The 27788-nt window shown below is 39.4% G+C and overlaps 1 protein-coding gene across 7 annotated transcripts in view; it reads right to left on the reverse strand.

The window, feature by feature from the left end:
• The window catches only part of Plcb4 (phospholipase C beta 4), a 289629-nt gene that overhangs the window by 103022 nt on the left and 158819 nt on the right, over positions 1-27788 (reverse strand). For all 7 annotated transcript variants that reach the window (XM_033761185.1, XM_033761186.1, XM_033761187.1 and 4 more), the window contains 2 exons: positions 7633-7712; positions 5284-5337 (listed from right to left, as the gene is read on the reverse strand). In XM_033761185.1, the coding sequence (XP_033617076.1) occupies positions 5284-5337; positions 7633-7712 (134 nt within the window). The remainder of the gene's footprint in view (positions 1-5283; positions 5338-7632; positions 7713-27788) is intronic.

Raw genomic sequence — 27788 nt, forward strand, 5'->3', positions numbered from 1 at the left:
ACTAAATTTGGAGATCCAGGTTTGACTTGAAGATGGTGTTTGCTTCGTCTGTAAAGCTTGGCTTTGGAATGTCTTCTGAGTGCCATGGGTTCTTAGCAGCCTTGTGCCTGGGTTTTTCATGTACTGTGCCATTCATGTTAAGTGGAAGGCAGGCCCCAAGTGTAAGCACAGACAGCCGGTTATTTGATGAGTGGGAGAAAGCACCACTGGAACTCCAGAGTACAACTTCCCCATATAGATGGGAAGTAGCTTTAGGTAAATTTTCTTTCAAAGTTGTACTGCTTCATATTATGTCCAACACTACATCAAGAAAGCACATTTTGAAGAGTGCCCGAGACAGTTGTGTTAAGCTATAAGGAAGCCTATGCATCTACTGACATGGTGAAGGATGACATTAAGTCAACTAATTAACAGGTGTTTAACATTCAGGGTGCTGCATCTATATTTCTTCACATTTTAAGAGTTCATGCAACTTTATTCACTGAATTGGGGTTACATGGAATTTATGTAGCCTTCTTCACTTAGGAGAAAGCAGTTCTTCAGTGTGTCTTTCTTTTGAAAAATATGTTTTAAGGTCATAACTGCACATGCACTGGAGAATTAGGCACCTGTAATCGGGAGGGAAATCTTTGTATGGGATGTTCAAGGCTATCCCAGCTAGCCCACACCTCTGTTAGGTTTGGATGAGCCTGGAAGAAGGAGACAGGAACTGATCAACATAGTGTGAACATAGTGTGAACCTGGGCCTCATTGCTATGGGAAAGGAAGAATGTGTAGAAACAAAATCTTTGGCTCGTGCTTGTTCAGGTGCTAAGAAATCAAACATGGTAGAAGAGTGTTGGGGTAGAACAGAGAGGGAATAAGGGAGATGAGGTGGCTTAATTTTCAGCTCCATCTTTTCATGAGGGGGCTTGGGCTGGGCAACCACACCACAGATTGACTTACCTTATTCTAAAAGAGACCATCCACACCCAGGATGGAAAATGAGAACAAGTCGGGTAAACCATTTCTCTACAGTTGTGTCTGTTTCCCCTGTCTGAGGAAACTTGCAATCATTCTTAAGTCTTGGGGTTGTGGGGCAGGGGAGGGGAGCTCTAGGGAGTAAAGGTAAATTATTTAGGTTTTCAGAAAGATGCCTTTTAACCAAGGTCCTTAGGAAAACACACTTATCACAGTCTAAGGACATTGTGCACAACTACTATATTATATCTATAAAGTAGAGCTAGTGATGTAGTCAACTTTTTAATGTAGCCCCATGCCCACTGAGTATGTCTCAGCACTTCACACCAGAACTACCTGAGCTCAATGAGACTTTGTTGAACCAAAATGAACCACCACCCTTTCCCCAAAAAGAATGTTACAAGAGCAAGTGCTCTTCAGTTGTGTCCAGTCCTGCTAGAGTACTGGTTAAACTCTGTGTCCCAGGGGACCTTTCAAGAGACTAAGGGAGTAATGATCCTAGAAACTAAGGGAGACCCACTCTTCGCTTGTCCACAAAAGGGCTGCAGTGCATACATTTTATGTGGGGTTTTAACGTTATCTTTTTGTGTCTAACATTTTTATTAGTGCTTCTTGGTTATATAAATTCATGAGTCTCATTTTGGCAAAACTACACACACATAGCATTTTTCAATCATTCACCGTCACTATTCCTTACCTGAACTTCCCCTTTAATTTCCCTAATTTTTTGGGCCAAGAGGTGTGAGTTTCAGTGATTAACACTGTTTAATCAATGTTTACTTTTGTAACAAGCCACAGAAGACAGAAAAGAAGCAGTGGGGTTACTGCTTGCAGAATCAGACACTCGGGCAGTCAGCCAGGTCTGTAGGCCTTTGGGACATGAATAAATTACACAGGATGGGACAGCCATGACCACACCTGCGGCTCCTGGCCTAGGTTCACATTACTGTGTCCCTCAAGGTCTGCTGTAGACACTGCTCATGGGCACTATTGGGCTACCCGATCACCTAACTCCAACCACTGGATCCCACCTCAAGTTTCAAGAGATGCGAGATGGCAAAAGAAAGGAGACGCTCTCAAAACTTTGGTCTGAGTGAGAGAATAACCTGAGGGTGAGTTCGTAAGCCTGGGAGAAAAATCAAACTGCATATGACTATTTGTGCCGTGTGATCGCAGAGTCAATGTTTGAACAAAACAAAATTTATTGCAATAAAATACACATTGCCATGAATCCCCCTCAAAATACTCCCCTTTGCTTCCGACACATTTATCCTATCATTCTTGCCACTTTCTGAAGTAGTCCTTGAACTCTTCTTTCATGTTAGCCTCTTTTATGTCCCGAATTGATTCACAATGTTACCTTTCATGGTCATTTTTGACTTTGAAGAAGACAGAAGTTGCACAGTGCCAGATCTAGTGGATGAGAGCACATCATGACGTTTTTATGAGCTTGCCTTTCTGTTGGGTGGCACTGGGTAGCAGTGTTTACTGTATTTTTCATCACAACTCATAAAGATATAAGAGGGAATGTTTCATGCTGCTTTAGGAAGTGAAGAGAAGGGTGCAGTAGCTATGTCTGAAGTGTAAGGCTGTGTTCTGAGTGTGATTCACCTCAATGTGTCTTTTACTGTAAAATTAAAAAAATATATATACATTCGCCTTACTTTTGGATTGCAATGTTACAAAGAAAAGAGGGAAACAAGAAGCGAGACTTCCCTTCATTTGTCATTCCTACTATTTCTTGGGCATTGTATTTCAGTGTACTGCTAAAAAGCAGGGTCCATTATTATTATTATGAAATGAGATCCCTTTTAACATGATGTACATGATAGTAAAAGCTTCTGCTTTTAGAACTCCAGAATGGTGGTGATGAAATGACATTTTAAAAATGTTTAGCCTTCATTAAAACATTCGGAACAATTTCCACCTCACCCTTGGCAGCACCTCTTACCAGGAGAGTTATCTACTTTCTATTGGCCTGGTATCAACTCTCCATTAGCTCTTCACAAACCGCCCCAAGTCACAGATGTCTGATGTCAGACACCTGTAATTACTGGCAAGCACCAGAGTCTGGGTCAAACAGAGCTAAAGAAGATGCCAAAATATTTAGGCTATTTTTACCAAACAGAGGGTAGCAGTTTTGTATGTGAACATGATAGACAAAGATTGATACAATCAGAAGAAGCATCCAAGGTTGTATATCTATGGCTTTATTGGTAGGATGCACACAAATGAAATCAGAACTGCTCCTTAGAAGTACTTTGGACACAATCTATGGGTTTCTATGTCATCCATTTCTTGAATCTTACCTTGGCAGAAAAGGCAGGATAATAAGGTATGATGAACAGATTCAACTTATATTTCTGTTTATTATATTGCTATCTGTACAATCTGAGCTTTGAACTTATTACTTCGATTTGATTTTAAATAAAAATGCTTTAACTACAGCAATAGCTGTAGGATGTTGTGATATGTGCAATAATTCGTCCTGCTATTGATAACTGAACAAAGAGTTTTAAAGTACAAAGTCTTTTTGCCAACAACCATCAATGAAGGGTGTTAACAGAGCTTTTTTTAACTTCTAAAGTAGATATATAATTGAAGTGCAAATTATTAAATAAAAAATTAGATAATGCTATATATGGATTTGTAAAGACTACAAATAACATATTGGGTTTGTGACCTGGTAAGTTCTCATACCAGGTTTAATAAAAAGAATGCTGCATAAAAGGGCTCTTTTTCATGATTTCTATATTTTCTTTTTTCTCATAAATATTTCAGTCATGTCACATGTACACTTAAGTTCATGATTCTTGTAACTTACAGAATTAAGAAAAATTACTTGGGATAATTCTGTTCAGTGTGGCAAGAGCCATGTCCAGGCACATAGGGAAAGCAAGATGGAAGTTTCAGAACAGAAGAAAACTGCTACACAGGAGTAAGAAAAAGAAGCCAAAAGTGCCAAAGTGACCAGCATGTCACTGCTCAACTGTGTCTACATAAAAGCTCTGCACTTGGTGGCCTGTTGCCTCAACTGTGACAAATGGATCAGTTCTAAGACAGGACTCTACCAGTGGCTCTAGGCTCTGTTTTTTGGTTTGCTTCTTTGTTTAAGTGGTGTCCAGATAAGACATCAGCATGAACTTGAGTCTGGAGGATCTGGGAAGAGCAGGTCGGTATCTGGAAGCCCCTGTTTGATTGATGTCAGGCACTTCGGTTCGTGAATCCAATACCATTTTGACTGCATGTGGACAGCTGAGGTGCTGGGTCCCAGCCCAGCCTCTGGAATTTCCATGAATGCTCAAAGAAACACCACACAAAATGATCCTGGAGAGTTTGGCAAAGGAATTTCAGTGCTACCATAGTAAGACCTTCCAACTATTGTACAGAGACCATTAGGAAATCCTAAATCTTGGAAGAAAATTGCAAACTAGTAAAGAGAGATGCATGGGGAACCTTCAGAGTAAAATATGGACGATGTATCTGGCTCACAGCCTCTTCTTTTTTTTTTTTTTTTTTTTTTTTTTTTTTGCTTTGGTCACTGATAACTTGCCAAGATGAGGGAGGAAGGAACAGCTCTGAAAGATGTGAGGTATTGAAATCCTAATCTAATCCTAATGGGATATTAGAGGATAAGGCCTTTGAGGGGTTAGGTCATGAGGACAGAGCCCTCATGAATGGAGTTCGTGCCCTTATAAAACAGGCCGCAGAGAGCTCTCCGCCCCTTTCTGCAGCCAGAGACAGCAGTCTATATCCTGGAAGTAAACCCTCAACAGAATGAACCATGCTTGAATCTGGGATTTCCAGCCTCCAAAGCACACAATAAACTTGTGCGGTTTCTAAGTCACCCAGTCTACAATACTTTGCCCCAGCCTGAACTGAGTCAGCACTATTTGCCCTGAGCCCCAGAGGCCCAGCAAAGCCATGATCAGAAGGCATGATCCAGGGTCAGCCCCCTTCCCAGGACAGGCCCCACAATGCCACCATCAGTGCACAGTGCCAATGTCTGAAATTTCAGCTAGTGGCTGCTCAGGTAAATAGGCAAGATAAATTTAAATCCTAAAAAACTGCTTTTTGAGAAATTAAAAAAATAATATTACATTTTCAGATATTATCAGAGTTAATGTTATCTGATTGGAGGCAAAATGAAACTTCTATGCATGATTTTTACAAACTAAACACAGCACTTGACAAAGAGATTCAGACTAAGCTTCCAGAAATATTTTAAATTAGCAAACAATACTTGTAGAGGCCCCTGTCTTTGGTTTGGAATCATGAAGGTTGATCTGGGGCATGGTGAATGGCCAACAACGGCCAACTTACCTCCTAACTGGAATTTTACCACTGGGGTTGGTCATAAATGCCAATTTCATCCAGCTGGAAAACAACAGCAACAATGTTGTTTTAATTTCTTGGGAAGAGCATCTTTAAAATAAATTTTATTCAAACAGATATCTATTCTAAAACTCAGAGAACACAATGTGGTGTGGAATGAATTCAGATGTGTCAGAGTTAGCAAATAAAAATACATGGCTCTCTGTTTAATGTGAATTACAAAATAGTACCATAATATATTTACACAAATACTCCCTATGTGATATTTAGAACATATAATAAAATATCATGATACTTCTCTGAAATTCAAATTTAACTGAGAGTCTTATATTTTACCTGGCAATTCTAGATGAATTAAAAATATTAACATACTAAGGTGACAGGAAATGCAAGTGTACAGTGACATCAGCCAGCTATTTCCTGAGCACCCATGAAGACTCAATCCTCCCAGCTCTCAGTGCTACAGTATAGACCAAAGAGGCACCTTTCTTAACCTACAATGGTAAGAGAAAGCCTCACAAGGGTGGGTAACTCTGCTTTCCCTGGGCTTCCAGGACATTTGAGTTCACAGAACATTTATTGTACTTTGGAGTTCCAAGCCAATCACTCCCATACTCAACCTTTCCAGCCAGTAACAATCTAACTATTTACAAAACATGATGTCTTAGTAAAATTTCTGTCTTATGTCAAGTTTTCTAGAAGAAAAAGTGAATACTTACTTAAATGTATGTTTGAGGGGCAAAGGGACTAAAAGGAACAAAGAGGGGCAGGGAAAATAGCAAAGCAAGCTTGTGGTCTCAGCTAAAACTTTAACCTTCTCTTGTGTGATAGGGGCCTGGCATTCTGCACTGTTTCAACCTGTCCTTTGCTGTGGGCTTCCCCTAAGGAGGAGAGAGGCTTATCCTTTTCCCTTCCACAGATAGCGATTCTCTGGAGAAATGGACAGAGCTGAGCCCTTGGTGAGCAGAAGGTGGCTGAGTGAGTCATAGCTCCACAGAGGGACCTGGACAGGGCACCATAAGATCTGGGGTTGGGATATGGATGTTTGGGTCATGCAAGTATAATCAAGCTCTCTAAAAGTTTTTAATTCTTTGGGACTTTTAGTGCCTGAAGTCTTAACATTGAAAAAAAAACCCAATAGGTTTCTCTGTAACAAATTATGCCACAGCAATTGCCATGGAAAAGGCAAAGCAGCTCCACAACAAACAGGAATTTACAAGCCTAAATGACCTTCCTTCACCAAAAGGATGGTGACAAAATTAGAGGGACCTTGTAAAATGAAAATAACTGGTATCCCATAAAGAATGAGTGAGAGCCATGATGTGACAGCAGCCAGACTTTTTCTGAGGACCAAAGAGGTGCATTCTAGTTTTAGCTACATGACAATTTTCATTCACATATGGGGACAGAGAGGCTAAGAATTCACCTGATGTGGCTAAACTGGGACCCACAGTCCACTCTTAAGTTTCTGCTGAGTGACCAGGAAGTAGGGACTACATGTGTTTATGGGACTGGGCTATTGGCTCATGTCAGGGCTGGTTTTGAACATCATTGGTTGAACATCACAATTTCACCATCTGGTTACCTTTGGCACCTCACCACTGCCTGCCAATGGCCCCAAAAGGCAAACAGCCCCACCTTCTCATAGATGCTTTTCAGAAAGGCTGATTTTTTACTTTGGCTAGGATTTCAACTTGGGGAACTGTCAGGTCACCTTGAAAGGTCACCTGGTCAGGTCCCCATGGGTAGGGTTAAAATCTACTTGTAAACTTAATGGATTAAAAAAAAATATCTACCACTGTAGTATCTTTTTGGATTTGACACACAGTGAGTTGGGTAAGACGTTTGGATCCTTGATTGACTCTTTTATTGATCAAATCCCTGATTGCCTGCCAATCAAGAAGTACTGCACCTGGCATCCTGGCTTCCTTTGGTTGTTTCTCCAAATGCTTCTCTTGGCTCCCCACTTTTCAGTTGTATGCAGGACAGGTTAGAGATACCCCAACACCCAGCTATTGGTCCTAAGTATGCAGAGCTACCTATCAGAAGACTCATTTTGGAGATACAAAAGCCAATGCTCACAAACCACAGGCCACTGAGTAACTAAGGGTGGTAGTTTTTAGCCATTGCCCTTTTGTTTCATATGGGGTTTTAGCTGTGGGCCTTGATGTTATGCATACTTAGGTGGTACAAAGAATGCAGGTGTGTGTTGGTCAGGAGTATGGAAGGAAATGTAGGCAGGTATTGACCTGACCATATTCATGTAGCATTCATCTTCTCATTTGACCACGTGCTTGACAATTCTCAAGAGCAAAAGGTGACACAAACAAAACTCACTGTTTCTTGAGACATGTCATTGGACTGACGTTGTTGGCTCTGAAGTTGTGTATGATCGATCTCAGGCCTTCTACCCATTGCTGAAAGAAAAAGAAAAAAACGTTCTCAGTGAGCCAGTCTGCTGTAGCCAAATATGGTGGTTTTTATTAGACAGCCTGTATCCATTTTATGTAATGAAAATATTAACTCTTCTTTTATCTCCTTCCTGCCACACAGACATCCACATTATGCATGCTCATATTTTATACTCTAATAAACAGCTTTCATCCTTTCCATAAAGATAAATGTGGCATCTGTGGTACCATAAAATACTAAGTTGCCACAAAGGAATGCTGTCCACTGATTGACTGGCTAAGCCTTCTATTTGCAGCTTGTTTAAATACAAGCCCCCTTTCAATTACTGGCAATTTAAATTCCTTCTTAGCAACATTATACAATGCATGATGATATAGCCTATCCATTCCCATTTTAGAGGATGATGCATAATCGATTCTTCAATTGTATTGTGCGATTCTTTCCATCTGGGTTTGTCACATATTTCACTATCTGTGATTTCCAGCAAAGCCTTAAAAAGTGAAAGAATCCCTGATCTCCAGGGTACCCAGGGCAAGCAGTGATGTTTCAGATAATTTCTGTATAAGGACTTGGACCTCAGGAGCTCATGCCAACACTCCATGGATTTACAAGGAAAAGTGAGGGATGACTGAGCACGGCAGTAAAAAGACATTTCGCTAGAAAAGACTAGCCCATGAGCCAAGGCCAATTCTGCTCTTGGATGCATGTACCAGTACCAACCAATGACATAAAAGAACCAATTCTTGGTGAAATGCTTTGTTGTAAGCAGAACTGTGACTCATGCACAAGTTGGTTCCTTATCTTCTTAGATTTATAGCCTGACCTCTTAGGTTTCTGGATCAATGCTGAGAGAAAACATTTGGTATTAACACTGTTCACATTCAGGCATTTAAGTTGCATAAATATAAACTTTAGTGTCTCTGTTGTAGTAGTCACATATCAAGTGTTCAAATTCAGCATGGGGCTGGTGACTACCATGCTGGGGAGTGAGACAAAAAACCTTTCCATCATCGCAAGAGTTTTTATCATCACAGAATATAGTGCTGTGCACTATTATGAGACTTAACATTGTCAAGCGATTTAATGCATGCAAGGTGACAACTGAACTACAAGTGTCTGTTTTATGCCTTTTCTTTCTTTTAATTTGGTAAAATACATTTAACACTAAATTTACGATCTTAACCATTCTTAAGTCAGCAGTCTAGTGGCCTTAAGTACATCAGCTTGTTGTACAATGACTACCACCATCCATCTCCACAGCTATTTTCATCTTGTAAATATAAAACTTTGTACCATTAAAAAGTAACTCCACATTTCTCTCTCTCCTTAGCCTTTAGTGATCATCATTCCATGTTCTGTATCTAGGATTTTGAATTCCAAATACCTGAAAGGAGAATCATTCTGCAGCTGGCTTCTCTTAGCATACTGTCCTCAGGGTTCACCCATGTTTTAGCATGTGTCAGAATTATTTTCCTGTTAAAGGCTGACTAAAATTCCACTGTATGCATATTCTACATTTTTTTCATCCATTCTTCTTAAAAGGAAAATATGAGCTGCTTCTAGTCTGTGGTAATTGTGCATAATGCTGCTATAAACACTGATATCTCAATAATCCCTGGTTCCTGCTTCAAATTCTTTTGGATTCATAATTAGAAATGGAGTTGCCTAATCATAGGGCAATCCTATTTTAAAATTTTTGTGTAACTGCCATACTGCTTTCCCATCAGTTGTGCCATTTTATATTTCCAACAACAGTGTAGGAGATTTCTAATTTTTCCGTTTGCTCACCAACACTTGCTGTTTTCTGCATTTGTTGATAGGAGCCATTCCGGTGGGTATGACTCAGTTGTTACCAACTATTTATGCTCCAAGTCCTTCCTAATAGCTTTCTGAGGGAAGACCATGGAGCTCAAAGAAGTAAATTTCCTTTTGCAACTAGCAAAGGCCATTTTGTGAGAACTGTAAATAGCATCAAAAGCCTCAGCAAGCATGATGAAGTCGGAATTCTGAGGGAGAAGAAAGAAATGAAATAGAAGCATTCAAGAAAAGCCTCACTTATTTATCATCTGCAGACCTCTCTTCCTCTGTCAAACTAAATATGGACAACAACTCCCTGGAGATTATAAAATATCCTGTTATTGGACTAAGAAACCATAGGCCCACACAAGTTTCCCAAGAGCAGACAGAAAAAGCACAAATAATTTGGTTGGCATTAATACTGAAGTATTTTCTCAACCTGAATGCTTTTGACATGTTCCAAAACAGAAAACAAAGTCCATCATTTCCGAGGGCAAAAATGCTGACAATTCAGCGGGAAGGTTCGCTTACAGAGAAAATTCCAGAGACAGTGGACTTTGACAAGGCTTAAACAACGTTCATCCATCTTTTGAAAATGTAACTCTGGGGAAGAATCTTGTTTATTAGAACAGAACTTTGAGGTCCTCGCTCCAGGGACAGGACCCAGGCTTTAGTTAGTTGCAAAAGCCACCAAGTCCTCAGAGGCCTTCCAGGGTAGGAGAGGGGTAAGTTGTTGCTTCTTTCTCCTTAGGATGATGAAATCAAGGTCAGGGGTATTGTCCAAGGTAACAGAGTGGCTGGTGCAAGGCAGAGTAATGAACTGCTGGGTTAATAAATTGCTTTTATAGTTTCCTGTTGAGGATACTTTCGCCCAGTGGCTTGTCCATACTTCTTCCTCTACAACATGGAAAAGAGGGCTTCAAGTTTTGCATAGTTGCACTACAAGAAGAAAAGAGGGCTTCAGACCTTTCCTTTTTCTCTCTTGTTGTTCAGGCCAAGTACACTTAGGATAATAAAGTCAAAGAATTGTAGGAAAATGTCAATATTTCTTTCTCATGCTTTGTGGTTCTTTGTAAAGACAAAGAGATGAAATGCCAGCAGGTGTCAGTAGAGTCCTGGAGTTTCCTTAAAATGTTTCACAGGCAGTGAACGAAGTGCCTATCAACTTTTTTGATCAGATTAGCTGAACCAAAAAAGACGATGATTACTCAGATACTTTTTTTTTTTTTCAATCCTGAAAATAAGCACACATGACAATCACCTACTTTAGGCCCAAGAGGCACAACTTCAAGCCCTTTGAACATGTGCATTGGTGCAATGGGGTTGGCTCTTCAGATGATTTTTCCCTATACAAGACATCTTCCTTCCAGTCTAGCACTCCTGAGTATAAGAAGCACCTGGTAGACAGGCGAACACCAGTGGAGGGAGTATAATCTCCTGTGCAGATGGGCAAGGCATGGCTTCCCTCTTCCCAGCTGGCCATAATTCCTTCCCTCCCTCCTTTCCTTCCTTCTTTGCAGTGAACTCCGGGCCTTCTGCATGCTAAGTATAAGCTCTACCACTGAGCTATACACTTCTTGTTCTCTCACTTCTTAATGTTTTCCAACTTTTTCTATATTAGTTTAATCCTTGTTTCAACTCTTCTAAGGTGGGATCAGTTTGGAAAGAGGAAGGAATAGGAGCAGACTCTAATTTCTGGGAACTTTAAACCTTTCCTTTAAGACTCCCTAAATTTCTTTCCCCAGGCAGGCAGTTGTTTAGTCCTTATCTTTACCTGTCTTCTTTGCTGTCAGAACAAAGAGCTGTCATAGCTCCAGAAAATCCCATGAAAAGAATGGAAGAAATATAGATACAACAAAACCAAATAAGACTTACAACTCGGCATAAAGCTCACTATATTTTTCTGTAAAATCATTAGCTTCATTTCTTTTTTCTTGGTAATAGAAACAATAACTTAAATGTGCTTTGTAGAAAAATGTAAAGCAAGGACGAGTACAGCAAAAATGTGAACATCACCTGAAATTTCATTATTTATATAAACATTTTGCTCTTTGTTCTTCTACCCTTTATCTATGTACAAATATTCTATCCTTTCAAGTTGGATAACAAGTCCCATTATTATTTACTTAGCTCCACTTCAGGCAGAATTCTTGTTTGTTCGTCTCAATTTTATCTGTAGATCTTTTTCCCTAGATTCATTCCTGATAGTCTTTAGCCAAAGCATATTGTCAAGACAAATAAGAACAGAGACTCTGTGGCACTCTTGGAGTTTGCCATGTAATTTTCTCCAAACAGATGACTTGGCAGTGTCCTCCTTAATCTTCTAGTATTTGGCTCTGCTTTTAAAGATGAGGCTACTGGCAGAAGATGTACTGGAAGCATCTACATTAAGTCTGCTTTAAAGTTAACTAGAAATCTATTTAAAGTATTCCAGTGACCAATGACTGAAATCAGGATCACCTAGAAATTGTTCCAAGGCAAATGATGTGGTCAGACCTACTGATTCAGTATCCAGGGATGGGTACAGGGACTCAATTGTTAGTGAGCTTCCCAGGTGGTTCTTTTGCAAACTCATATTTGAGCCTTGCTATTATAAACCTATATGACTCAAAGAGATGTTTCCCGGACCAAGAACAATAATGCATCCTTGGAGCTTGTTAGCAATGCAGTCCTGAGTCCTAGCCCAGATGCACTAAACAGAAACTGCAGTTTAACAAGATCCCCGGTGACTGGTAGGCATATTAGTTTGAAAAGCACAGGTGTAGAAGAGAAGCTTTTCTCAACTTGATCCACCTAGGAAAGCCTGGGTTTGGCTTTGGCCTTTGTCTATTCAGCCTGCTAAAATAACAAACTAGGGCCGGGGATTGAGCTCAGCGGTTCGGTGGCCTGCCTTGTAAGCTCAAGGACCCGAGTTCAATCCCCGGTACCAAATAATAATAATAATAATAAAATAACAAACTAAACAAAAGAAATTTATCTTTTAGAGAAAGTTCAGAAGCTGGGAAATCCAGGATCAAGATACCAGCAAATCAAAAGTTGGGTGAATGTCCATTTTCTGGTTCACAGATGGCACCTTCGAGCTATGTCTTCATATGGGAGAAAGAGAACAACGCCTGGTTCCTAGGGCCTTTGCACTGAACTACATCCCCGGCCCTTTCCTTATTTTATTATTTTGAGACAGGCTTTTGTTTTGGGTTTTCTACCACACCTGGACTGAACAAACCTGTGTTCACTAAATTCTGACCTGCACAGGTAGGGGATTGAAGTTCTCATTTCTTGTTTGTAGAAGCAAGAGAAGTCAAGATGCCACCAGTAGAAATGTCACCTTCCTTCTGTCTGAGCTGTAAGAATAAGTGGTCGATGGGGACAACTGAAATACTTAAAACCTGGGAACTTCTTTGTACCATAACTCATAAACTTTGATTAGTGCACATTTTTGTTTTTATTTAAGTAGATGGAGAAAAGAAAAGGAAGGCTATTCTCTCTTTGCCTGATTTCAACTAGTTATCATCTGCTCAACTACTGTGTCAGGAATTTATATAATTGGAAATTGCACCCCTTTGCCCTGAGAGTTCTGGTGTGACTAAAAGGTACTGAAGAAGGGAAATAAGACCTGCTTCCTTGCATGTGGTGCCAATGCCAAAGCTTTGAATAGGACTCCCATCGGGTCTCATCTTCTCTAATGTAAGATTCTCTATAAAGTACAAAGTCTTTGTAAATAGGGAAGGGTGATGAGGGTGAAGGGAGGGCAGGGGTATGGGGAAAAAATAAGAACCAAGACCTGTCATGTAAAGGCACAAGATCCCAATGATTAATGTAACTGTATTCTTTTCTTTAAATGTACCAATAAACTTGATGGGGAAAAAAATAAATAAATCCCCCCCCACAAAAAATAAAGTGCTTATGATGTAAAATCACATTTTGCCAGTTTCTTAAGGAATACTATCAGTAGAATAATTACACCTTTACATTAAATTAGAAATTTAGTTTGAGGCAGGCCCTGAGCTTTTGGATGCCATGAAAGGTAGCCAGTGGCTCAGGTTCCAACATAAATACAGACTGCAGACTGAATGCTAACATGTATATTCTTATGAGTCTGTGAAAGCATGGCCAATGAAATTGCTTCATTTCAAATAGCACAAGGTGCAAGTTGGCATGAAACTGTCAGTATTTAACTTTAAGGGAAGGCTAAGCAGAAGAGATATCCAGCAGGTACATCATTAAAAGGAAACTGTGGATAACACTGAAGAAATGAAATTCATAGTTCCCAGGGCTTTCTGTACATTACAATCACTTGGGGAGCTTATGAGTCTTGCTGGAAGCCAGGATCTTACCTTAGAGGTTCTCATTAACCACTGGAGTGTTTGGTTCATCATTCTACTTTTTAAGTGCTGCAGATAATTCTAATATGAACCACTGAACTAGATAATGTGGGCTAAATTTGGGTTAGGTGAGTTCTTCTCAAACTTCAACATGAATCGGTTGGGGTCACTTGATGATTTTGTTAAAGCATAGGTTTGGATTCTACAAGTCTGGCACTTGCACTGGCATTGTGCATTTTCAAACAAATTTCCAAGAAATGCCATATATGGCATTGGGGTCCTCTTGATTCCTGTGCCTTGTTCATGCAGGAAGAATTAGCTGGACTTGTACATTGTCTCTCGATAAATTACACATCTTGAGTTCCACTAAGAAGTCCAAGCAAAAAGTAGTTCCATCTGCTGTGTGCTAGTGATTCTCAAGAAGTGTCGCCCTGATGCACAGCTTATCAGGAGCTTCTGATACGCAATTTCTCAGGCTCCATCCCAACATAAAGAATCAGCAACTCCAGAGTGGGGCCTATTCATCTGTACTTTAACAAACCCTGCAATTGACACTGCCACAGTTTACAGGGTGCTGGTATCACAGCATCTGGTGCTAATGAGAGACAAGGATAATTAAACAGGATGAGTCAGTGGCCTTTGGAGAATGAGCTTGTCTTGTTTTGTTTTTGATCTGTTTTATGGAGGTATAATTTCTAACAAGGTAATATGATCAGTGGTGTTTCTGGGCCAAGAGACAAAGAGAGAGATCATGACAGTGATGACCATAAGAACAAATTAGTTCAAGAAGCCTGAAATCCTCTGTAACTCACTGCCACAAGGAAAAAGAACTCAAGATAACAGTTGGTGAAGAATTTCACACATGATAATGAAGCTAAGCTGCCATCCTAGGCAAGTCCAACTGATGAACCCAGGATGGGAGGTGAAGTTCTTTAGGCTGTGATAACAGCCAAGAGCAAACAGCAAACCAGTTTTGAAACTGGTGGGCAAGCAGTAAGGGAAATTTTGTCAAAATTCAGTAGCAAGTCAAGTATAAACCCCCAAAGCCTGTGGGAGGCCAGTAATAATTCCAATAAATACATTTTTCAAATTCCAAAAGAGAGGAAGCAAGAGGAAAAGAGCACGATAACTGATAACTGGGGACTTTTTCACAACACAACCTGAATGTGTTCCCGGTGACAGAATTATTCATCTGTTGTGCTGTGTCCACAGAGTGAAGCTGATGAAAGTTAAAGGAAGAATGTAAGAAGTACCATCTGGTTCTTAAATCACTTTCCTAGCAGGGTGAAGGATTATTTAGGCAGAAAATAAGCTGCCAGCTGTGGGTAAGGGTGGCTGTATTTGAAAGACAGAATTTGATAGGCCTTGATAATATTTAGACATTCCTAGTTGCAATTAGTTCAGTCACAGAGAGTCAAAACAGGCTGTCAGCTCAGCTGGTTATCCTGACAACAATGAGCATTTAGGTCACAAAGGACCTCTGCACAGTCACTGCAGAGGACAAATGTGCTGAGATGACACTGTGCTGTTCTTGTTCTTCAGTGGCAGAAGTGTCAAATCCCAATACCATCTGAGTTTCTGTTCCTTAGCATTCCTAATACCCTACACCAATGTCCTGTCAGACCTATAGTCTTGCCCCCTGTGACCACATATATTTTCCAAAACAGACTGTTATGTACACAGTGACCAGGAGGAATAAAACATAAATAAATTCAGTACACCTTAATACCTTATGATTGTGCTGACTTCAGATAAAAAATTATGATGTTCTGTGGTGCCTCAGAGTTCACAGACCTGCACATTCCTACAGAAACCAGTGATCATCAAAAAGAAAAAGGTACTCAGCTTACTTTATTTTATTTAGCATCCACAAGGAGACCGCTAAAATTACTGATGGATTTTAAAATTTGAGAACACCAAAAGCAATCATCTTATGCCAGTCCAAAACCATTAGTCTTTTGAGAGCATTTCTTTAAAAGGTGGGGCACAAATCTGCAAATCCCTGGTGTTAAGAGATGAGTAAACTGCTGATGAATTAAAAGGTGTTCAGGAAGTTGCTTCTTTAGTTGTGTTTAGAAGCTCCAAGGTCACACTCCTTGTGACACATGCCAGTAGACAATGTTGGAAAATTAAGTCATGCCAAAGCAAATAATATTTCAACTTGCAGAGAGTGTTACCTGCTGAGTCTCAGTGACACAAATACAGATTCCTTGTTTAATGGCCAATTTTCTATTCCTGTGACTGGTTTGTTAAATGAATTGGTTGTTAAATAAGGAAATGTATGTAGTTTGTACATTACAATATTCAGAACAAAGAAATGGTCAAACAAAACTCCAACTTGATGACTTTGCTTTCATTTGTGTAACTCTTCCGTGCAGTACTGTAATGTATAACAGGACATAAAACTACAGTACTATACTATACATACAATCAGGAAACATTACACTACTGTATAATCATGGTGTACTGTACAAAAAAAGACACTGAGGCTCTATCAACAAGATGTACAGAACTGTATAAAAAGAAAAGACAGGTTCTATGACCAAGTGGTTGGTCATAATTCTGAAGGGTCATTAAACAGCTAAGTCATTAAATGAGGAATACTGTATCAGCAATCAGTCAAGGAGTCTGGATAGCTCTTGTCTAAGCAGCATCAACCCATTCAGTTCAAACCAATCAAATCTACAGATAATCCTCCAAGCTAAGCAAAACACAAAAGGTATTATGAAGAATCTAGGCCAATAGGCTTGAATTTTTTTTATCTAACTTTTTATCTTTTAAAGAAAGGTCACCATACACACACATGCACACACACACACACACACACACACACCAAATAAAGGGAAACAGTAATAGGAAAATAGGAATAATAAATAGGATATTTATGGTAAAGATGAATAATACACCAAGATTGCACCAATTGTTGGATACTCCTGGAAAATAATGCCCCTCTGACATCATTTGCTGACTTCTTTCTGTTCAGCAGTTCTGAATAATTTCATTATGTGTCCCTACAACAGGAAAAAGAAGGGTTTGGGACATAGCTGCAGACCCCCTTCTTTCTGCGAGTCACATGAGAATCACAATACTTTTGAACATGCTGCACTGAAGAAACCATCTAGACAGGCTTTCTTGTGCTCATTTGACCTTTCACGAGATTATCTCGCACAGATTATCTGTTTGAGATTTGCTTCTCGTGGACATCTCACACCAATAACTACACTAAAATATTTATTTTAACAACTACATTAAAATTATACTCAATGAGAGACACAAAGTGCTAGTCCTGCCCCAATTTTTATACAGGTGACAAAAACGATCCAGTTTGTGTGGTGTAGCAGTGCCAGGGTTGAAGACACCTCTCATGCACACTTACAATCCCAGCACTGTGGAAGGCTGAGGCAAGAGGACTGCAAGTTCAACTCCAGGTTGAATAATTTAGCAAGACACAGTGCTTGGGATGTAGCTCACTGTAAAGGCCTTGAGAGAGAGAGAGACAGAGAGAGAGAGAGGGAAAGAGTGGGGGTAGAAAGGAAAGAAGAAAAGAAAAGAAAAGAGGAAGAGAAAGAAAGAAAGAAAGAAAGAAAGAAAGAGAAAGAAAGAAAGAAAGAAAGAAAGAAAGAAAGAAAGAAAGAAAGAAAGAAAGAAAGAAAAAGAGGTGTTCATTGGCTGTATGACATTGGGCGCATTACTCATCCTCTCTGAGCTTATTTTTTCCTATGTAAAATGAGCTCCTATCACAGCTCCTATCCCATAGAGTTGTGAGAATTAAATGATATATGCAAGCACTTTGAAAAATATGAATATAAATTATGAATATAAAAACCTTGACATGGCAGGCTTCATTGTTACAGATTGGGTATCCCTTGGTGAAAATGCTCAAGACTGGTGTGGTCTGGGATCTCTTCTGAGTTTGCAATATTTGCACGTACATAATGAAGATATCTTATGGATAGGATTCAAGTCGAAGCATAAATTTTATTTGTGTTTTACACAGACCTTATTCATGTAACTCACGATGCTTTTATACAATGTTTTTAGCTTGCCTGCATTTCGACTGCCACTAATCCCAGGAGGTCAGGTGTAGAATTCTCCACTTCCTGGCCTCCTGTCTGTGCTAAAATTATTGTGATTTTTGGGTTTTTGAATTAAGGATGCTTGGCTTGTGTTATTAGGAACCAGGACACTTTTTCTATAAAGTGCCAGGTAGTACTTTCTGCTTTGGCAACCATGTGGTACTCTGCTGCGCAGTTCTCACATTTGTTTGTTTGTGTGCTTTAATGACACTTCAAAACTGTGACTGCCATTCTTGGCTCATCAGCCACACCAAGGGCCACGCCTGCAACACCTGGAGATGACTATAACTGCTCCACGCCCTGGAGCTCAGAGGCAATTGAGTCCCACCTTCAATGAGGTGTCTTGCCCTTTTCATACAGTCTGCTTTTTAATTTAGCTCAAAGACTAGAAAAACGCACAAATTCCTTCGGACTCTTATTACTTATGCCTGATGCTTACAATGGCAATTTTTGCTAGCAGTGAACAACTGGAGCTATGTGGAAGACAGAAGCAATTTAAAGTTAGTGACAATTTATCTCTCCAAAGTGTCAAAAATGTGAAATCCAAACCTCGGATTATGCTTCTGATGCAATTGGAACAGCAAGAAAACGCGCCTCAAAGATCTTAAGGATTTATAATGGTGTGAAAACCCATGACCAAAGTAAAAAAGAAAATGCACAGGATAAAAATTTGTAAGAGATGCAGCAAAATATAATAAATAGCAGGACAATAACTGGGTATAAAAGACGAGTATATCTGCATTCAAAAGACTCATCAGCTAGGTTGTTAGGGGCTGTGTTAAGGGGCACAGGTTTTTAAAATGTTTGGGAATTAGAGGTGGTGGCTGCACACATTTTGACATACTAAAGAGCACTGAACTGTCCACTTTAACTAGTTTCATATCATGAATTTCACTGCAAATAAAAAGGGAGACATAGGAGCTAAGGGAATGAACTCTATGAAATTTTATTTTCTTTTTACTCTTCTGCACTTCCTGTCTTAAAGGTAGCCCATGAACTTGTTCTGCCAGGAGCAACACACCGTTTGTGTTCAGGAAACACCAGACAAAACTTAGTGTCCTCACAAACAGTTAAAATGACTTCACAGTGCACTCAGTGTAGTTGCAGATGGGACAGCCGGGTAGCTAAGCAGAGGCTCAAGCTTCTTTCTCTCGTTTCTGTTCTCACGGTTTTGGAGAAACCTTACTGATTCACAAGACAAAGCTCCGGAAAACAACTGAGAGCCACCCCCATTCCCGTGTCCATCGTGCTGAGCACACATTTTGACACGTAAGTCAAGCAGGAAGAAAAATAACAATGAAGGTGTTTCCAAATAAAACAGTGGTGGACATTTTCAGAATGTCAAGGGGCTAGAGACACAGAGCACAGGGACAGTGAGTTCAGAGCGTAATAAAAACTGATCTTGATCTTGTTCACATTATTTGATCTATAGCAGGTCACATGACCAACAGATTCCTGGGAGAAGATACTTTAAACAAATTGACTGTCCTTTCCCCTGTTTGTCCCAAAGTGATCAGGCTTGCAATTTCTGATGAACTGTATCATCATACTTCCAGTTAATCAGATTTAAAATCTGGTATTTATTTTGACTTATGACTGTGATGTGTGTTTTACTGTGTTATGATTCCTGTGCCTCCAAGTAAATTGGTATTTTAATTATGATTAATGAGACTATGCAGCAGTTACTCCACTTCGAGCCTTTTCTTACAACACACACTATATAACTGACCCAAGTGCTTGCTGACAGACTGGCTGATCAATAGTCACCCTGACAACTGCATACCAATATGCAAATTAGATAGCTGGTGTCCCTCCAAAATTGATACCTGAAAGCTGAGATAATACAATTTCTGGAGCTATAAATACCAGTGAGTTGGACTGCCATTTGAGATATGCCTTGCTATGATATCACTCTTCCAGGGTGTTTCTGAACGTGCATCTGTCATTGAAGGCTCTGCCAGAGTGAAAAAAATCCTTTACTTCACTGCAATCTGAACCTATTCAAATGCCATCTTAAAGAGACTGGTCTCTGAGGTCATTCGTACAATTTCTTCTAAAAAAGTGTGGTGTTTGATTTGGTATTGTAGCTCTGTGCTTAAGTAATATTCTGGCACTTATTTTTGCCTATATTTTCATATATTCCTGCTGCTTTTTCTGTTTTTGTGTGCGTTCCACTAAATTAATTCAGAAACTATCTCCCTTTCAGTTCATTTTTCATTTGATTAAAGAGTAAAGAATCTGTCCCTTCTTGGAGAAATTTTAATTTTTGAGGTTAAAGTGTCACCAGGTATTAGGGTTAGGACTACTCCTGTTAGTCTCGTGATACCTATGTTCTCTTACTCATCCAGGAACAAATCCTCTGGACTCCATGTTCAAAAGTCTCTGGTATTTCACTTGTGCAACTAGTTGAAGCCAAGAACCACTGTTTTTCTTGTATTCTAACTCAGTGCTTCCTAGACTTTACCATGCATAGGAAGGACTTTGTTCAAATGCAGGTCCTGATTCAGTAGGTCTGAGGTTGGGCTCTTGGTGACTATGACCCTGCTGGTTTCTCACCATACTGGAGTAGCAGGATTCTCATCCACACACCATGGCCATATAGGACTTTTCTTAGACCATAAAGCTAGTGTGGTGGCCCTCAACCAATTCACATTATGGCCTTCCAACTTCTGCACAGCATCTTCAGGATACACTGCGTGAGAAACTTAGCGTGGCCCTCAAAACAGGTCACAGTCTTGGCCAAAAGTTCCAATTTCCCAATAAAAAGTGTCCATATCAGTGTTCTCACTGGACTCAATTCTGTGGGCCCAACATCTGCTTGCTTTTACATCTTTGCTCATGTCCTAACTGTGCAGATGGAAATTAGGACACAAGCAATCTAAAGTCAATCCAGTGATTAGAAACAACAATCCCATTGTCTTTATTTGGAAAGAAGGAAATGCCTAGGTGGGATGGGGGAATGCTCTGATTCACAGCTCTGCCTTAAAGAAAGCTTTGTATGCCCCTCATTGATTTGTTCCCAAAGGGAAACAAAATGAACAAGAAAATGCCAATTTTCCATCATGGAAACATGAACAAAGAACAAACACACCATTCTGCGCTTTTTACCAATGTGGTGAAGAGACTTTCATGCAGCAGGCATGGCTGGACAGCTGACCCTGGCAGGTTACTATGAGTTCTTCCAAGATTTCCCAAGAAAAGCAACATACCAATGCTAGTGACTGAACTTTTCCATATGGCAATTTTTTTTTTTTTTTGTACCAGGGATTGAACTCAGGACTTTGTGCTTGCAAAGCAGGTATGGCGCTACTAAGATAAATCCCCAGGCCTTACGGCAATGTTTTTTAAACATGAGTGTGCATCAAGATCTCCTGGAAGGCTAGTCAGATCTTTCTGATATAGTAGAGCTGGGGCTGGGACTGAGAATCTGCTTTCCTCCCCCTAAGATCCTAGGAACTGATGGGAATGATAGTTGTCTAGGAACCACAAGCCTGCATAATACAGTTAAAACTGCACGTCACACAATGGCACTTTGGCAGCAAAGTGTATAGCTCCGTAGCAGAGTGCAACCATACCAGGCCTGAAGCTCTGGATTCAGTCCACATCAACACAAAGAAAAACAGTAAGCATTTTAATATGCAGTTCTATGGGGGGAAATGTATTTCTAGAGTCCGAGGAACTGATTCACTTCAGTGTGCTCTTTCTTAATAAATTCCAATCCATGGCTGAACTAGTGGAGCACACAGATGGCCCTATAAGATCTATTCAATTTGATAAAACTGTTGGGTTCAAAACTGGTCATTTTGGACTAAGTCAATCTGTACCCTAAATCAATAGGTCTCAAATTTTGCCTGCCATCTAAGTCCCCTGAGGAGCCTGTTAAATCACTCCTGGGCCCCACCCCTAGAGTTTCAGAGTCTTCCATCTGGAGTCTGAGAGTTGGAATTTCTAAGAATCCCCAAGTGAAGATGATCCCCTGAGGTCTGATCCCCTGGGGTAGCTGTTTCAGTGTAAGAAGAGGAATTTAGCTGGGAGCCTGTAGGCTCTGCGAGTTGTTTGCAGAGCCATAGGAGGAACTGAGTAGAGTGCATGATCCCCCCACCACACACACACACACACACACACACACACACACACACACACACACACCATAAACAAAGAATAAATTCCTTCTCCAGGAACTATTGCATAAAGCTTTTTCTTTAACATAATTCAAGTGAGCAAAGTGATTTTCTATTGAACTCAGTTTGTTAAAATAATATTTAGACACCTGTAATAAATCACCCAACTTTGTCATCTTTGTATATAAAAATGTATATTTTTATAATTTAATTTCTACAGTAGTTACTCATGTGCTTATTTGATGACTTAGTCACAAAGCATCATTTATTGAGTTTGCCAAATATTTACAACCTGCAAAAAGTATAATGAGCAGTCTGGAAATTGTCTAAACTCAGTCCCAGTCTTTGCATTTTGAACCTCATAATAACAGCTTATTTTTGTAATCAAAGGAAAATTCAACTTGGTATAAAATAACAGACTTATTTGTGGAAATTTTAAATGAGGGTTGCATTTTAGTACAGTGACTCTGTGATTTCAGTTCCCTCTGTAGCGCCAGCTGTAACTTAATGAAAGACATCTGAACTCCCTGCAACTTGCTAGAGACTGAAATCCTCCCAAGCTATTCGCATTCTGAGAGAAAAAAAATATGAAAGAAGTTACAGTTGCTTTTTAAACTAAAGTTGTTATAATGCCTTGTATTAAATTATTGGTATAGGTCACAGTAAAACAATGGATCAGAAGATTAGAATGATTCAGGAGGAATCATATCACAGAGAAGTATGTTCACCCATGTTTATAGTGGCACAGTTTGTAATAGCTAAATCTTGGAAACAACCTATTTGCCCATCCGTTGGAAACTGGATAAAGAAGTTGTGGTTTTTCTATAAAATGGAATATTACTCAGCCATAAAGAGCGAGAGAATAGATTCATTCATAGGTAAATGGATACATATTGAAGATATACTCCTAAGTGAAATAAATAAGTCCCACATGTGTAAATACCAAATAGTTTCCCTGGTGTGAATATTCTGCAACAATGCATAAGATTCTAATAAGATTACTGACATTTAGAAATGGGAGGAAAGGAGCTAAAGGTGTAGGGAAGGTGTGATACGTAGGGGAAGAACAAAAAGGGAAAAGGAAAAAATGTGAGAGAATGAAAAGATGAAAATAAAGTGTTTGTAGATGGGGAGGGGAGGAGGGGGTGAAGGGAGGGCAGAGGTAAGGGGAAAAAAATGAGAATCAAGACTTGCCATGTAAAGGTACATGATCCCAACAATGAATGTAACTGTACTGTATCCCTAAATGTACCAATAAACTCAATTAAAAAAAAAAAAGAATGATTCAGGAGGGAAAAAAGAGCTTTATTACAAATTTAGAAAAAAACAGAGAAATGCTTTACTTGTGCTTGTGGCTGCTTTGACTTGTAAGTATTTTTAATCTACACAACACATAAGACACATCTACCTTATTGCATGTTAGGTTTGGGACAAAAGTGGCAGCGATTTCTCAGCAATTCTTCTTAACAGAAGGCTTTTCAGGAAAGGAAATGAAAGATACATTTTCTAGCTGGTGACAGGAAGGGTTTAGGCAAGCAGGATATTATGATCCAAACTGAAAAGAGGCCAAGATACCAGGGTCAAAACCTTTAGTCTTGTCATGGAATTTTAACCGCAGCAGTCCTATTACATCCAGAAAAATGACTAAAAACAACACCTTGCGATACTAGATCTTTTTATTCCTTTTAGATTACCATTGAATAACATTTTTGAAATTGTCTTGTCAAAGGATCATTTTCCTAGCTAAGTTCTGTACAACATCAAAGGCACAACCCTAGAGTGATATGGTAGTCCCCCCTTATCTATGATTTTACTCAGACATACCTTGAAAATACTAAGGGGCAAACTTCAGAAATAACTAAGTTTTCAGTTTTCATAAGTTTTCAGTTGTGTTCTATTCTGAGTAGTACAATGAAATTTCACAGTCTGGTTCATCCTGCCTGACACGTGACTCATCCCTTTGTCCAATGTATCCACATGGTATACACCACCCTCCAATGAGTCACTTAGCAATCATCTCAGTTAAGAGATCAACATAGTACTGCAGAGTTGTGTTCAAGCAACCCTTATGTTACATACTAATGATTGTCAAACTCAAAAGTACTGATGATGGCAATTTTATTATAATATACTGTTATAACTGTTCAATTTTCTTACTAGTTTTTGTTAATCACTTACTGTACTTAATTTATAAATTAAACATCATCTTTGGTATGTACAGGAAAATGGATAGTGTACATAGGATTGCCTCTCTTGGAACCTATTGCACATGAATAAGGGGGTGCCACCAGCCATTCATTGTTATGTCCAGGGTTGGAATGTATTGATTTAGTCAATGTAAATACTTCAAGAAAACTAGTCTTTATTGAGCACTTTATTTCAGCACCAGGGAATGCTGAAAGGTGGTAAGAGTGGGGAGCTCCTGCTGAGAATATTCCAGCAGAGACCTGAAGAATATGAGAGAGAAAGTTCTGCATGCAATGGGAAAGCATTTCCAGCAGAAAGGAGGCTGGAAAGAAACACACAGAAAAGAAGGAGATGAAAACAGAACAGAGGAAGGTAAGGCTGGTGCTCCCTGGGGTATCTGAGGCCTTGGAGGACTCTAAACAGTGGAGACATGTGATCTGAATCACAAGTTTAAAACCCTCCAGCTGCTGTTTTAAGAATCGATCATGAAGGCAAGGATAAGGCAAACCCTTGGAGCAGAACAGGGTGGATGGGTGGTGAGAAGCAGCTGGATTCTAGATGTACCGCAAAGGTGTAGCTAGGCACATCTGGAGTGCGCAGTAGATGCGTGTGGGAGGCAAGAGGAAGTGTTCCTAGCCTCGGCAGCTGAGTACAGAGAGCCTGTGAGATGAAACTGACTGTGGGAGGGACAGAAAGGAGGGTGAAAGGTTTGTGTGGGGCTTCAATTCAAGACACCATTTAATAAAAGAGAAATATATAGAGTTGAGTTCAAATCTTCTAAATAAGTAGGTGGCAAGGCAAGTGTACATCCTCTAGTAGAGAGGGCAGCTGAAGAATGTACAAATCAACCTGGAGGGATATCTTCTTAATGCCTTCATCTTTGAGAAAAGCATGATCCTATTTTCAGAGTCCTAAAATTAGAACATATTTTATGTTGACTTAAAACTTCAAGAAACTCAGGAATTGAAGAAACTCTTAAAATACCAACTTATAAAAATTTAAAAAATAAGGCTGGGGATTTAGCTCAGCGGTTCGGTGGCCTGCTTTGCAAGCACAAGGACCTGAGTTCAATCCCCAGTACCAATAAAAATAAATAAATAAATAAATAATTAAAAAAAAAATTCAAGGCCACTTTTGAGAAGTAGGATAAGGAAGATAAAATGGGTTGCTCAATAACAGGAATTTTCTTCTGTGTGAAAGTCGGTCCTTCATGTAGCATCCACTAAGATGAAAGTTGGTCCCTTTGCCTGGTATTTTAGTTACTTTTCTCCTTGCTGAGACAAAATACCTGACACCCAAAGTTAAAAGAGGAAAGGTCTATTTTGGCTCACAGTTTAGAGGCTTCAGTCCATAACCAGCTGTCTCCAAGGCAGGGTGGCAAATAGCAGAGGGGCATCAAAGAGGAGAAACAGTTCATGGTGGGCAGAAGAGAGCAAAAAGAACAAGCAGCAAGTGACAAGCAACAATCAGCAACACTGTTTCTGTCCTTTATATCCTATCAGGTTACCCACCCTTAGGGTGGGTAGCACTCACAGCCAGGGTAGAGAAGCCTTAATCTTAGCATTGCACCATTAATCAACCCCTGTTTCAAATCCTTGATCCCAACATTACATACACAAGATCCAGCCACCTCTGAAAAGCCCTACCTATGACCAAATGAAGCTTTGGGGGACATCTAGATATAAGCCACAATATTTGGATTAAATGAATAACAAAGTGAATTCTTCAGAAAGGTCATATTTTTAAGTTTAACAATAGAACACAAATTAAGAATAGAGTCATAGGATAAGTACTCAGAAATAAATGCTATACCAGAATCTTTCTTACATCATACCTTAGTGGTCAGATCAAGATTCATCTGATGTTCATAAACAAAACACACTGACCCATGCTGAAAAGTACTGATCTCTCATTTAGGTAGTTACTTGCCAATATACAGTACCATTTTGCTGTTGCTTTTCTGGCTCACCATGAGTTAATTACATATGCTTGTTTCCAGGCCTGTTTATGTTGGTTGTGATAAAAAATTTACACAAAGGAATAAAATACTGTAATGTAAAGAAAGAATGTTGTTTCTCTGGATGAATATTTTGGAAAGGTTCTCAAACCCTGCATGGACAAGACAACTAACGGATCAGGGAAAGAAGTCATCTAATGGTACAATTTTTTGTACTTAGTTTCATTCTGCATCACTCCATCTGAGTTCTTGCCATCTCAGTTTCACATTAAAGAAACCAAACAGGAAAATTGTGACAAGGCGTTAGGGATGAGGTGCAGACAAAAAGATACATCACCCACAGCGAGCAAACCCATACTTAAGGAAAGACATTGGGCCTAAAATACACACACACACACACACACACACACACACACACATTTTTAAGGCTTACTTGAAATGATTATTTTCTCTAACTGACTTTTACGAGATCAACTGACCTGGAACACAGCTTCCCTTCACATGGGTTAAGACAGCTGTTAGGTTATTTTAAGTCCCCACCAGTCTAGGTTCCTAGGCTGTACTTACCTTGAGTGGTACCCGTAGGTCAAATACCTTGGCAGGTACACTGCAAGATCTCTACTTTTATCATTGATCTGATGTAATGTACAAATGCTGTTATCATTTTGACCTAAGGTAATTGCATCTGCATGCATTATATATAAATCCTCTCCCTTTATTGGCCTGAGTGTTCTGTTAGGGATCACAATATATACAAGATTAGAAATAAAATGACAGAGAAGATATTGACAGCTCTGGAGGTGATGAATACCATGATCCAGAATATAGTTATTTTATATTTTCAAATCAGAAAGTAGACAAGATTATGTACACACCTGTACATTTAGTGAAAATAATGTTCACATACAGTGGGGAAAATTTCATTAATTTAGGGAACATTTAGTACTAGATAGCTGTTCCAAGTGTTGATTAACCAAAAGGTCATACTCTAATAATTATGTATTTTCCAGTTTAGACAATGCAATTCATATTTATATATTATACCATTAATGAAATAGAAATGGTTAACAGTTCTGGGAAGCTGAAATATTTTCTCTAGTAAGAGCAAATTTAAATGGTACCAAGTCTGAATTGAAAATACAGTGCAGAATTACTTTATAATCTTTATATGTTAGGCTACCTATTCTGAAATTTTAACAGAAATGCTAGTATAGGAATAAAAAAATCTCAATTTTAATCTTTATACATTTCCCATCCTGACCCTTAAATATAAACATTATATACATTTTCATGAGTACATGATTCAGAACATGATTCTTAAATATTAATCACCCAAAAGATCGACAGCAATGAAATTAGGGAAGCAAAAACATTATGGGGTTAAGTGGTTTCATCCATCTTCCTTGGACTGTGCTTACTCAGGGCATGAGGTAGGGAAAGCCTTGAAAGTAGAAAATAAGAAGACCTGAGTGCTGTGTGGCTTTAGAGTTTATATTTGTTTATCTGGCTTCATCATCCCCATCTGGGAAGTGAGGAGGTGGAAGCGCCCCACCAGGTTTCAGTTCCTTCTCTAATATTCTGTGACATGAGAAAGAACTTTCTAGGCAATATCTCATGCAAT

The sequence above is a fragment of the Fukomys damarensis genome, unplaced genomic scaffold, assembly GCF_012274545.1.
Source record: "Fukomys damarensis isolate Sample0158 unplaced genomic scaffold, DMR_v1.0_HiC HiC_scaffold_7, whole genome shotgun sequence".
Classification (NCBI taxonomy): domain Eukaryota; kingdom Metazoa; phylum Chordata; class Mammalia; order Rodentia; family Bathyergidae; genus Fukomys; species Fukomys damarensis.